Source organism: Neopelma chrysocephalum, unplaced genomic scaffold (assembly GCF_003984885.1).
Source record: "Neopelma chrysocephalum unplaced genomic scaffold, ASM398488v2 Primary Assembly neopelma1_347, whole genome shotgun sequence".
NCBI classification, from domain to species: domain Eukaryota; kingdom Metazoa; phylum Chordata; class Aves; order Passeriformes; family Pipridae; genus Neopelma; species Neopelma chrysocephalum.
In genome coordinates this window covers 3,489,025-3,503,309 of record NW_020898011.1, presented here as the reverse complement: position 1 = coordinate 3,503,309, position 14,285 = coordinate 3,489,025, and the positions used below count along the sequence as shown (strand labels likewise).

Here is a 14,285-nt window from a genome sequence, read left to right as displayed (position 1 = left end):
CCTGAGCCCAGCACTGAGCCCGATCCATGATCCTGGTTCCGAGCCCAGCACTGAGCCCAGCCCAGCCCTGATCTCGAGCCTAGCCCTGATACTGATTCCGATCCCAACCCTGATCCCGATCCCCGATCCTGATCCCGAGCCCAGCCATGATCCTGATCGCAGCCCTGATCCGGAGCCCTGATCCCGAGCCCAACTCTGACCCTGATCCCATCCCTCATCCCGATCCCATCCCTGATCCTGATCCCAGCCCTGATCCCGATCCCAGCCCTGATCCCGATCCCAGCCCTGATCCCGATCCCAGCACAGCTCAGTCCCGACCCCGGTCCCAATTCCAGCCCTAATCCCACCTCGACCCCAGCCGCAGCCGAGCCCCGATCCCGATGCCATCCCTAATCCCAGCCCCTTGCATGGACTCTGAGCAGCCTGGGCTGGTGAAATGACTGACATCATTAAACTGTTCTTGCTACCAAAAAAAAAAAAAAAGAAAGGCTAAATGGAAGAATTTTTATGGCAGCTTTTCTTTTTCTTTAGGAATTGCCATTGAAGAAGTGGATCAGAATAGCACAGGCAGAGTAGGAGCATCTTCACGTGCAGTTGCTGCAGATTAATCACAGCACTCTTATTCTGGAAGAAATTCAGTTTGTACACATATTGAATATTCAAGCACTCCTAAGTACTCCCCCTCTTCCAAAATAGTAACATCATAGAGAAAACTGCCTATATACTTACCAAACTAGATATTTTCGTGCCTGCTGCTCGCACAGCAATGTTTTCCTCTCTTTAATTTAAACAGGCAAGGCTGTTGCCAGGCACAGATTTCTGGAAGAAATTATTCCAGCACATGGATGCAGATAGAGGTGGTTTAAGTAACTTTTTAAAATGCATCAAAACCACAAAAAGCTGAATATATAAGGACTTGCCGGGATGTTCTGATCACGGGTTTTGAACAGCCAAAATTCAAAATGACCAGCTACCTCCAACAAACAACCAGAAGAGCACTAAATGTTATTCTCCTCTCACCATAACAAAGAATTGCACTAGAGCTTTAATAAAGTTTCACCCAAACCTCACTTCATCCCCTTTAAACCTTGGGGTTTTCTGCCTTTTTTTTTCCCCCCCAGCATTGCCTGGGAAACTTTTTGAGAAAGTAGCAAGTGAGAAAAGTCATGTCAGAAGATGTATTTCTGGATATATAACTTATATATATATTTATATATTTTATATATTTTTATATTTTATATTTTATATATTTATATATTTTCTATTTATATATTTATATTTTCACATATTTATATTTTTTTTATACATATGTATGTACATATATCTATGTACATCACTGACCAGCATTAGGAATGTGCAGCACTGTCAGAGCTGCCAAGTCCCTGGCAATGCAGGTATCTTTGTTTAATGCAGCAATAAAAAAACCCAACACTTACTTTTTTAAAAGCAGGAAAAATTATTTCCTGAGTTCAAGCTTTCCAGATTGAATTAATCAAAACTCAGAGCATCTTATTACAAATAACTATTTTATTTTGTTAGTCATTTGAGGGTGTAGGAATGGCGTGAAGGGCTGATAACAGAGAAAATTTGTGCCAAACTACTCCAAAATTAATGACTGCAAAAAACACCTAATGAGTTTCTCAAACCACACCACGTTTTTCCAGCCCTGAAACCAAAGAGGCTTTTGGTAGGACCCCAGCATTGGTTCCTTACACCAGTCCAGGCTGTGGAAGAAAACCTTCACCAAAACTGAGAATGACATAAAAGAAATGGGTGGACAGTTTACTAGAAAATGGAACTTCAGCTGACACGAAAATTTTCTTCTTGACGTGAGTTTAAAAAGCAACTGAGGCTTGTTTCAGTTTCAGAGATATTCAGGATCCCTGCAAAATGTGGGTGTAGATTTAACTACACCAAAATCCAAGGAGGGAAGCACTTTATAGAGCAATCATGCATGGAATAAAGTACATACTGAAAGTGGAGTTTTTCTGCTGGGTTTAAAGGCTGACAGATTTGCAGTGTTCAAAGTGTTGGATAGCACTGATCCCAGGAGAACTTCTCTGGAAACTCCACCTGTGTTTTCCCATGAACAAGTGCATTTTCAGGCTTTGTTAACAGGGAGATCAGTCCCATGTGGGTTTAGGAAAGGCAAGTCCTGCTTGACCAACCTGATGTCCTTCTATGACAGAGTCACCTGCTTGGTGGATGGGGGAAAAGCTGTGGATTTGGTCTATTGGGACAGTAGTAAAGCCTTTGGCACCATTTCCCACGGAGAATTCCCTGAAAACAGTTTTCACTAAGTGTTGACTCTAGCAAAGGAATTGTTTTGGACCTGCCTCTTGATTTCTCTCTTTGTCAGAGCATCTTATCTACCAGAGATTATTAGCTTTGCATACCTTGTTCTTAATTGCAAGGTATTCATCTGGCAGCTGCACTGTGGCAGTGAAATCTCACAGAAAGGGTTTGCCAACCTGTCTTTACCTCAGCTCTAAAATCAAAACATTTTTAAATTACTTTTTTTGGTTTGTTTTATTCTACAGAACCTGCATTTCACAGATTTAGGAAGAATATCGAGGCACGAGAAAGGTTGGAGTTCCTAATCGTCACCTCAGACTACTGTGGGTCTACCTCGAAGGGAGCACGAGCTACACTTGGAGGGGAATGTGGAGTTAGGAATAGGGACACCCCAGGAGGAGGGGAAGGTGGAATTAGGGATAGGGACACCCCAGGAGGAGGGGAAGGTGGAATTAGGAATAGGGACACCCCAGGAGGCAGGAGCCAGCACTGCTTTCCCAAAAGGGAGATGGAAGGGATGGGGCAGGAGGGGAGAAATCTGGAGGAGTTGTTCTCATCCAGCACAACCCAGAGCAGCAGTGATGCTGTGAGATGCAGGACAGTGAGGTCAGAGCCCTTCTAGGAAGCAGGAGGAAGGAAACTAGACCTAAATACAGTCTCTTCTTGCCCTTTGTCAAGCTCACTTCAACAGCAAGGGAGCTAGGCTTGATATCCAGCCTCTTTTAAATCTAATTACTTTGATTTGTCTTCCTTTACAGATGAAATTACCCTTCCAAAGAACAGCAGGTGCAGTGGGACTTAAAATAACTCTTCAAATATGGACATTTTCAGATGTGTAATAGAAATACTTGGGGTAAAGTCTGGAGGTCTCCTCACAACTTCTGCCCAGCCCTTGGTCAGACTGGCCAGGCTCCTGTGAATTAACTGGGATGCAGCACAGAATTATGGAGCACAACCAGGAGAGGAGCCTGAACTTAAACCATGTCCTGAGAACATGCTTTCCACTCCTGATCTGATTTTTTGTTGTTTATTTCACATGTTTGCTCTCCCCCAAATCATACTGCTTCATCTGCATGAAAGGTATTTATGTTTTACCTGACTTACCTTAGAAGGAGTCAGGGCCAATAGTCTGAGCTGTTTGAATTTTGTAACTGCTGAACACACACATCCAGACACACCCAAGCCTCTTCTCTCCCAGCAGACAGGTGGGAAACCAGACCCAGGTCAGGATGGGAGCTGAGCAATGTAAACTAATTTAATAATAATTCATAAGTAATTGGAAAAGGGACTGTCAATTTATTAACATTTTTTAAAATGAGAAAACACGAAGAAGGCTCAGTTTGCTGCTTTGAAATGCTCTTCTATTTTAGCTGCACCAAAATGTCTTTTTATTTCACTATCAGTGATGTTTCACTAAGAGGAAGAAATCTTACCTGCAGGTCAAAACCAGAAGAGTCAGTCAGTTCTCTTTTTTCATGCAGCTCATCAACCCCATCAACTCTTCTAAAACATCTGGTTGTAATGACACATTGCAACCAAGAAAACCCAGAAAGAGCAGATTTCATTGCAGCTTTATATATCAGATAAACACCCTCCCTCTATTTATCTTAAAATTTGAGCAGGAGACTGGGAGAAGGCAGAAGATGTCTTCATCAACTGTTCCCATATAATTCCTCTCAGCTGGAAGTGTTTCTCACATGGAAGAATAACTTAATCAGGAAATATCCAGGGCCTTTACACATCAAAAGGTCATTCCACCAAAAATAAACATAAAGATGCTGCCAGTCTAATGAAAGTTTAGTTCAAATGCCATCCAGAATTTGTCATCTGTCAACATTCTTGCTTGCAAGAGGAAAACACTTGTGTATTCTTAAATACAAGAGCACTTTCTGTTATGTCACACTGCTCCTGTTTGATCACAGCCTAAACTCTGGAAATGCACTGGGTGTGATCCCACAGGAGCAAAATATAAAGTCGGTGAGCTAAATACACAAATAAACTGAGGCAGCGTGGCTTTCCTGAGGTGAACAAAAATAAACTTTGAAGGCTGTGCCTCTGCCTTAACGGGAGCTGCTTCCAAACGCTGGAAACTCCACAGCATCATTATCTCTGTTGTTAAACCAAACAAAAACAATCCCAGATAATGGGACTCCCTGGCCACAAGAGGAGAGCTCTGCTCGACGAGGATGGAGCAGGTCCCAGCATCCCTCCTTTTGCTCTCCAGCTCTGCTCATCTCAACCCCAGGAGCCAATTCCAACACTCTTTTTCGCTCAGGACTTCATTGAACGTGGAAGTTGCAGGACCTGGGTTTCAACAAGCTCCTGACTGATGCACTGACAACTGTTGCTTTGTTTTTCTAACCAAACTAAAACACCACACGGTCGCTGTACCTTCAATCTGCTGAAAATTTCCCACCATCTGCTCTGAGTGATGATTTCCTCAGATCTGCTTATCACAATTACCCCAATTTTGGTTCTTGCAGTTCAGGAGTTTATTGTAGCAAAGCCATGAAGCAGAACTGTGTAAGATGTGCCTTTATTTGCCTGCTCAGAACCAAAAGAGATGTTATTCCAAACTACTGTCCTAAGACCTAATTTTTTAAAAATTAACTTCTGCCCATTATGAGTATTTCATAATCATTCAATATCTTTGTTTAATTATGATAAATGATGATGAACAAGAACACTACACTGGGTTCCTGTGACTTCTTTACACTCTCATTGATTGTACAGTTACAGCATAATTTCCTGCCACCAGGCTACAAATGCACAACCTTGCACCAAAAACTCTTACAAATATTTTGTTTCTAAGACCTTTACCCTGGAATAGACAAAAAGGGGAACCATGTGCACAGACAACTGTGCATTATAAAAACAGGACAGGGATTCTGTGCAAAATTCAGCTGGATATTCCTTGACTAATGAACGAGTAAACCTGCAACCTGAAATTCTCTTAATGCATTTTCTTCTGGGAAATCTTCTGGCTGCTTTCATTTTAGAGAAGAAAGGAAATTATATAGGATATAGGTGTCCAGACACTGTCTGTTCACATCATCCCTGTGCTGTGTTCAGTCATGCAAGCCTATCTTTTAAACTGTTTCTTGCCCTGTTATCTTGCTGCCTGCTTGATATCCCTGCAAACCTCACGTGCTCCTTTCCCTCACCTTGCAAATTCTTCCTGGGTGTTCAGGCTTGGCACTGCTCCCAGCGAAGATGTGGAGCTGAAAAACGTGGTGGAACACAGAGAACTGCAGCCTCAGAACTTGGTTCTGCTCCTGTGGATCAAAGCAGCGGAGGGTAAAGGCTTCATCCATAATTCTCAAAGCAAAAATCTGCACCTGATGCAGGATGGACTTCAGCAAACACAGATATGGAGCCAGCTTTTTGCATGTATTCCCATTTTGGATGTCTTGAAAGGAAATTCATTAAACACATAAACAAGGAGCAGCCTGACCTGGCAGGAGACAACCTCAGCACTGACATTAAAAATATGGCTGTGGCTGAGATTGTCAGGAGGGGGATTATTTGGTTGTTTCCAGTCAGCTTTGCTCTCCCAAGTTCCTGCAACATCTTCACTGAGCAGCTGCTTCTACTCATCTTTCTGCTGCAGGAGTTCTTTCCTCCACCCAGCTGTTGCTTTCCATGGAGTGTGTTTGGATGCAATGGCTCTGAAAGGTTCTTCCTGCTCAAATTAATGAGAAATTAATGGCCAGGGATTCAAAGCTGTGATAGGCAGGCAGCAGGACTGCATAAACATCTTTTCACCGGGAATGGGCTAAAAAAGAAAAAGAATTTAGTCAAGAGGGTCCAGGGAATTAAAAAAAAAACCCACCACAACAGAGTTTCTCATCAGAATGTGCTGACTCCCTGAAACCAAACTATCCTCAGGACTACAAGCTCTGACAGGGAAATTTTTAGACAAAAGACAAAAAAAAAAGCACATGCAGTGATCTTGTGGTGTGGAGCTCAGCTGGGCTGTAAGAAGTGAAGGTCAGGCTCTGGTTTGGGTAAGAGCCACGAGACTTGACCCACAGCCCTGGGCTGCCCTAAGCATGAGATTATTCCGGGATGGTATTTTAATTTTTCTACACAATGTCAAAAAAAAAAAAAGTGAAGATTTCCTTCTCAATGAAAATCACCGACAACGAAGAAATCTCAAGAAGTTTTCTGTGATGGAATAAGAAACCAGGGCAGCATTTCTCTGGCTCCCTCCCCTTGCCAAGGCAGATTATTTTGGCAGCTCAGGATTTGCTGGAGACTGGAAGTGATCTGCTCCAGTTCACTGCCAGGCCACATTCCCAGCACCAGGGAACACAAGGCTGCCCCAAAGCCTCCCAAGGATCTTTCCATGCCAGTATAACCCTCTGGAAATCAGATCCACTGCTTTTGTGTTTTGCACTGTCTGTATTTATTTTTTTATATAATAGAGGTGATATTTAAACCACAGAATAGGTGATGTTCAGCCAAAAATAAAATAAAATAAAATATGAGACTTGAGAAAGTTACGAGAAAATTTGCAATGTGCACTCAGAAACAAAAAACCTAAGTTTTCCAGTGCCCTGAACTATTTAGAAATATAAACACTGGGAAAGAAAAACAGCTTTGTTCTGGTTAAAATGAGCCAAAGATTGGAAACAAAATCAAAATGAGGGGGGGGGAATGGTTACCATTTAATAACAGCAGTGCTGTAAACTCAGATAAGCATCATCTAATCTTCTGTTTCAGAAAATTGATCACATTTCCCCTGCAGCTGCCCTGAACTGCAGGTCTTATGCAGGTTTTGTGCATTTTCAGTCTCCCTCTTAAACTCTGGGGGTGCAGCTCTGGCTCAGCCACTCGAGCAGAAGTGCAGTCCCTGCTTTCCCACCTCTCTGCCCTGTCAGGTGTTGCTGCCCCTGGAGCAGGGATGGCAAAGGGAAAACTGTGGTCGAGAGCTGCAGATCAAAGTTCTGAGCTGTGATTTAAGCAGGAGGGCAGTGGCAGCTCAGTTTGATGAGGGTGCAGAGGTGCTTCACTCTGGGTGCTGCAGGACACTGAGCAGGAACCTCTGAGCCACCCTATCCAACACAAACCATCCCCTGAACACGAGTCAGAGCCACTGCCAGAGGTGGGATGTTTACCCAGATCCATTAGCAAGGAAATGAGAGGAAAATTATTCCAGTGAGTAGGACTGGCTCCTCTGATCAGGAGCATTTTGTTGTTGTTCTGTTTTTTTCAGGAGTGTGCAGACGAAGATTTTCCACTTGGATTTCTTCACTGCCGAAGACTGTGTGTTAAAATTCACCATGGCAAAACTCACTTTTGCATGAGCATACCCAAAATCACAGGTTTTTTGTATAACTACCTCTTCTGAAGGTTATTGTGCAAGTGATCATTTGTCCTGACTTCTTGGCCAGTTCAAAGCTCAGCAGAGAGACACTGATATTCCCCCATTAAATAACATGCATGTTCTGTGTCATGTTTTAGTTTTTAGTTTTGGGGTTTAGTTTTAGTTTTAGTTTTTAGTTTTCCTTGCTTGTTTGCAGCACTGAGCAGATGTGTGAATGCCTCTGTGGATCAGAGAGCTGATGTGACAAGCAACACTGTCCAGACACTCTCCAACTCACATCTGCCCATCCTGCCCAGCTGTCCAGCCCCCAAATGATGGATTTGCCGGGTGGGTAAATAGTAATGATGCCAGGGCAGCCCTGGGGGAGCTTTGGAGGGGGCCTGGAGTGAGAGCTCAGCGGGAAGAAGCTCTCAGGAGAAACTGGGGGGAGGCACTGACGCTTCTTCCAACACTTCTCAACTGCTCTTATCAGTGCAGCCAAACTGCACCCCTGAGTGGAGGGGCTGCATTCCTGCCACAGACCCAAAGAGCTCTTTTTACGGGTAGGAAATGCACTTCCAGCGCTGAATTCCCCGGCAGACGCTGCTCCAAGGAGAGCCAGAAGGAGCAGAGACTGAAGGACGTGCATTTGTTTCTCCTCCCTCTCAGTTGCCTCCTCCGAGACTCCGCTGTGCCAGGGAGGGAGCCAGAGATGCTCTCAGCTCTGCATCTGCTCCTTCCAGTCCAGGCAATAAAAATATTTTGAAGGGATGATTAGAGACAGAGCACCAACATAATCAAATCAGCTGCAGGACCCACAGAAACGGGAGAAATACTTCTGCTGACACATGTGCCACATTCTGCTTATAAAAGGATCAATTTGCTCGTGAAAGAGGGTTTTCAGGTTCCCTTTTCAGTTTATTTTTCCAGACTGGGCTGTGCCTGCTGTTGGGCACACTCGGCTCTGGAAATGATTCTGGTTTGGACCGAGATTTGCTGTTAAACCTCGGAAAAGTAACCCAAAAAGCACATTTGGGTCGCGGCAGGCTGGAGCACAGCAGGGCAGATTATCCACTAGGTGGAAGCCTCTCAGTGCTAATGAGTGGTGGCCACCGCGGCAATTAAAATACTCGGCTGAGAGTGACTCTAATTCACTTTATTTCCAGTGAAAATAAAGTTATCCTGCTCCCCAGGCATCTCTTACACCAAATATCCAACTCCTCAGGCTTCTGCCTGACTGACTCAGGAAGAACAGGGAATGGTCAACTAAAAATGCTTATTTTGGAAACAATTATTTACCTTACCTGTGCCATTCATAACATATTAGGAGAGTGAGGAGCTCTAAATATTCAAGTTGTCTTCTACTGCCTATGCTCAGGATTGAATTTTGCCTTTGCTGCATATGAATCAAAGAAATTAAAGCTGGTTTTGCTGTGTTCACAGCCAGGTTTCCTCCCTGATTTGTGGCAAATTTAATTCCAGGTGGAAATAAAAAAGAGGGGGGGAGAAAGGGGGTACTGGAATTAGTTTCTGGAATCTTTTTCAGGTTCAAAAAATTTGAAGTTTGGAAATTTGAGCCTGTGCTTTGTGAATGTCCAGCTCTAGCATAGTCGCTGTGTGATTGCAACAGGCACGTTTTAAAAGCTTTTCTCCATTTAGACAGTGCATTTAGCACTCTATTTTCTCATTAATATTTTGAATTTTCTATTAATGTTCATAAGAAATGTATTTATCTACCAAATAGTCTGGCTAATAGTGTGACTTCAATAACAGATGGTACAATGAGGCTCTCTGAGCTCTGCAGTGTCTGCACCTCAGAGCAGTCAGTGGGAGATCCATTCGGGGGGTGGCTTCATCCAGAGACTTCTGCTCTCTCCTTCCTCAGCAGTTGCACTGAATTATGTACCAAACACTGAAAATCAAGTTAAAAGTTGTCTGTACCGTAAGCAGCAGATTAGTACAAGATTAGGGTTTGCATCTTTAATTTTCTGACAGATGGGATCCAACTGAATCAGTGGCCCTTTTTTTTTGTGCTGTGGGTACAAACGAGTCCACAGACAAGCAGCGAAGCCAAACATCTCCACCTCTCTGGTTATAGGTACAGAGAATCCACAGGTGAGACCTTTTTGCTTTTAGCTGAAATGGTTGTACTCCTGGAGCAGGATATTCAAAATGTGGCCAGCGAAGGTCTGGGCTATTCAGAAGTGATGCTCTGGATCTGGATGAAACACCAGGCCATGGAAATCCTGCTGCTCGAATTCACTATGTCTCTTGAATCTGAAGAGTGAGAAACTGTGTGTTTGCTGCATTTATTAACAAAGTGTTCATATGACTCAGTCTTAAATACATCCAGCAGAGAATTTGGACTGGAGCCTGCCTAGAAATACAGTGCTTGACACGTGCCAGACACATCACTCACCCCCAGGGTTAATCAATAACAGCTTTCTGCAATCCCTGATCCAGAACAAACATTTGAACCCCCACTCCTGGCTAACAGGGCCTTTTCTGTGCAGGTGACCTGCTGAATTGCCGCAGGTACTCAGGAGGTAAAAAGCCAGTTTAGATCTTATCACAAGACGTGTTTTCTCCTGACACACCAGAGATATCTGCTTGATTAACAAGCAAATAACAATTACATTCCAGCAGCGCTGTGTCGTACAGCCTGAGCTGGAGCTGACAGGCAGCTGGGAGGGAGCTCCCTGCAGCAGGACAGTCCACAAAAACGTGCAGAGCCATCCCAGATGGACAGATCTGTGACCAGAGATGGTGTATGAACTGGGGATGAAGCAATCACCTCTGCAGACATTTCCTGATCCATCCCCCGAGGCAGATGTGGCAGCAGGCAGTGGCTCCCCAGGGGGGTCTGTCCCTCGCTGTCCTGAGGTTTCTGGAAAGCACCTCCACCTACAGATTCAAGTAACCAGTGGCCATCATATAACTCAGAAACTGAGGCCAATTCTCTACACGGTTCTGAGGTCAAAATTGAGAAATGATGCAGTTGATGGCTTTGCTTTGATTTGGTGTCCTGGGTTATTTCTTGGAAATCCTGTGGTGCATACAAGCCTAATAATTTTCCAGGTGGTTTACCTAGAATCAGCCCGTTTTTCGAGACAAAACAACCACAGAAGACCCTGTAGAGTTTATTAACTCTGGGTAACTACAATTACACAGTTTCTGGTTGTAGTGGAACACCCTGGAGCAGACGATTAGCCTGGGTGTGTGAAGCACCTGGACAAGTCAGCAGTGCTGTGTTTGCACCCACATGAAGAAGACAAAAAATAGCAAATGATTCTTGATTGTTTTCTGCTCTGAAATAGAACATATAGACCTTGAGCCTGAGATTAGCCAGACACCACAGAGACTCACTTATCTTAATAACAAATTTCCCCGAAGCCAAGATTTTTGCTTGGCAGTGTTCTTTACATGAACATTTCTATAAATCATTCTGAGCTGAAGTATGGCTGATGACAACATAAACTAGAAGCTGAATGGCCTCAGGGTCACAGCTATGGCCCAGAGACACCCCAGCACAGGAGGACAAACAGTGAATCCCTGCACAGCTACCCCGAACAACCTGCCTGGCTGGGAGTCCTTTCACCTGCACAGGAAGCCAGGCTAAAACCTACCTGTCAGGAAAGACAATTTAATTAACAGCAAAAACATGATGTCTTGCCAACTGAATTCAATCACTAAAATGCTTTTCCTTGTCAGCCCACACTGTTCTCTCTCCAGCTGGATGCTTGTCAGCCCTGCAGCAGCTCAAGTGAATCCTGAACCATTAGCCCATTATAATTTTTGTGGAATACAGTCCCCTCTGTTTCTTAGCAGGGCATGCCCCTCCAAAAAAATGTCTAAGTTAAGCCTGTTAGACACCCCTTTGAATTTTCCTTTTATAAATTTTTCATTTACTTGCTGACCTCATTCATTACCTCTGCTGGGTGTGTGGTTGGCTGTCAGCTGCAGCAAAACAAAGGTCCCCCATTCTTCATGCCTCTGTTTGCACCCTTTCAGCTACAAACCCCATCTGGATCACTTCCTCGACTTACAAGAGTAATTTTCCTGCAGGACCTTTTTAACATCTGTGTCCCCCATGCCTGAACCAGCTGCTTTTGTTGATTTGGCAGAGGCTCTGGCATATGCTGCAGGGAACATATGGGCCGAGAGTGTGTTTTTGTTATGAAACTGAAATTCCTCTGCACGTTGGAAGCAGAATAAATCGCTGATATTGTGCCTTTTGAGGCTCCTGCTGACATTGGGGAGGCTCAGCAGAGGTCTTATGCCACGGAGAGAACATGAGGGGTAGCAGAGGTAGGAAACACGCCCAGGGAGAGGCACCACAGTCCAGGGCTGATGTGAGATGCTCAAGGTGTGGGACTTGTTGCTCAGAAGAAAAGGTAAGTCAGAAATGGGGGTGGTAATACAGACATCTGAAAGTAAAGGCTCTGGGAACAAATGATTCATTCACAAAACTTACGAGTCAAAGGCACACAAGAGCAAGGACAGCAAACAGGTCTGTGATGGAGCACAGCGTGGTTCTGATGGCAAGGGACACGCAGGATGGAAGAGCTGCAGGAATGAAGCAGCAATTACTTGGTTTGTCAGTGTGATAAGTAAAACTCCCATGTCAAAAGATGAATGACTATTAGTGCCAAGCAGTATCCAGAGATCTTTGATCCTGCCCCGAGCAGTAGGAGATCCTGGCTGTCCTCAGGGCTGTGAAGACAGGGGCTTTTTGAAGTAAGAGATACTTCGGTAATGAGCATCTATCTCCGAGGAACTCGTGCTTTGAATTCCTTGAAACAAATAGCTTTTCGGAAGGTAATTTCTGCATTTGAGAGATACTGTGCATTCACTCTGCTGCTTAAAGTAACTATCAACAGGCATCTGTGGCTGCTCCTGTGACTGTCAGATGACTACAAGTGGTGTCACTGTGCAGCACAGTTACCTTAAGCTAAACCCACTGGGTGCGTGACATGCTAATAGGGCACCCATGAGAAAGGGACGGTTTTAAACCTCACAGACGCATTTTTTGCCTTCAGGTGCATTTCTGAGTGAAACTGAGGACTGAGACACAGATTTGCAAAGAGCCGAGAAAGTTCAAACCAGTCGAATCTGAAGAACAACGCCTGCCCACACCCTCATTTGGGAAGCAACGTTATTTTTGCTATTTGTCAACTATAATCTCGAATTACCAGTCACGGGGCGGCGAGTTTTTGGGAGGAGCTTCGTGCTTTCTCTCGCTGCACGGGGGTCGGGGTTTCCATGCGAGCGGTGCCGGAGGGTTTCCCCAAGGCTGGGCTGAGCCCCAAGGATGGGCTGTGCCGTGCGGGGCTCGGGGGGCGGCCCGGCCCGGCCAGGGCAGGACGGCAGCTCCGGCTGCTGCATCCACCCCGCGGTGCCCGCGCTCGGAGAACTCCCTCCCCTGCCCGGAGAACCGGGATGGGACGCGCCCGGGGACGCCCGCAGGGCCGGGACGCGGCTCCCAGGGCGTTCCCAGGGCGCCGTTCCCGGTACCCCGGGGGTCCGCCGGGCACTGCTGGACACAACCAGAAGTTTCCAGCCGGCGGCTCCTCCGCCCTCCTTCTTCTTCTTCTCCTCCTCCTCCGCGTCCCGCCCCTCGTCCCTCCCCCGCCGCCGCCGTTTCCAGACAGTTCCAGCCCCGCGCCCCCGCCCCCGGCCCCCGGCGGATAAAGGCGCGGGCCCGGCCCCCGCCCCGCACCGTCCCCGCACCGCCCGGCCATGAGCGCGGCCGCGCAGACCCCGCCGCCGCCGCAGATGGAGGGCAGCGCCGAGCCGCTGCCGCCCGGCTGGGAGATCAAGATCGACCCGCAGACGGGATGGCCCTTCTTCGTGGATCACAACAGCCGCACCACCACCTGGAGCGACCCGCGCCTGCGGGCAGCGCCGCAGGTACCGCGGGACGGGGTGTCCGGGACGGGGGGTACCGGGGGGTACCGGGAGGGGTCCGGGGACTGCGCTCCCCGCGCGGGGCGATGCGGGGAGGGCAGGAGCTGCCTTTTGTCTCTGACGCACTGCGGTCCCTTTTTCGTGCGTTAAATCATTCGATACCTCGGCCCTGCGGTGTTTATTTAAAGTTGGCGAAGTCCGCCCGGGCTGCCAGCGGAGAGGAGAACCTGATTTATTTTTCGGCTGTGAAACAGCCCAAATGGTGAATGCCTTTAAAAAAACCCAACCAAACAAAAAACCCACAAACAAACAAACAAAAACACCCAGCACGGACTTTGGTCAAGTTTCCTTTTTCTTCCTATTTTTTCTTTTTATTTTTTCTGTTATTTTCCCCCCCCTTTTTCTTTTCCCTAGTCCCAAACTCTCCGGGCAGCTGCCCGCTCCGCTTTCGTTCCCGAAGCACGCTCAGGGAAAAGCCGCATCTCACTCCAAATATGTCCATGGAAGGAGAAACGCGGAGGGGAGAGCGGCCGGGATTTTGCCGGGGCCCTGAGGAGCGACCCTTTCGGGTCAAGTTCTGCGGGTTTTGGGGAATACAGCCCGTTCCTTCGGGGATTGCAGCCCTCTGACCCAACAGCGCGATGGCTGCGGGCAGAAAGTGCTGGAAACTTGAGCGGAGTAGGAGTTGCCCGGTGGGAAAGGAGATTCCCCCGGGGGCTCGGTGAGCTCCTCCCCGGGCAGCACCGCCTGTGCCCGGGCACGCCGGGCTGCCCCG

The 14,285-nt window shown here is 46.5% G+C and overlaps 1 protein-coding gene across 1 annotated transcript in view; it reads left to right on the top strand.

The window, feature by feature from the left end:
- The first annotated feature begins 13,334 nt into the window (after nt 1-13,334).
- The window catches only part of BAG3 (BCL2 associated athanogene 3), a 17,495-nt gene continuing 16,544 nt past the window's right edge, over nt 13,335-14,285 (top strand). The window contains exon 1 of the mRNA XM_027705633.1: nt 13,335-13,513. Within this exon, the coding sequence (XP_027561434.1) occupies nt 13,343-13,513 (171 nt within the window). The 5' untranslated portion in view covers nt 13,335-13,342. The remainder of the gene's footprint in view (nt 13,514-14,285) is intronic.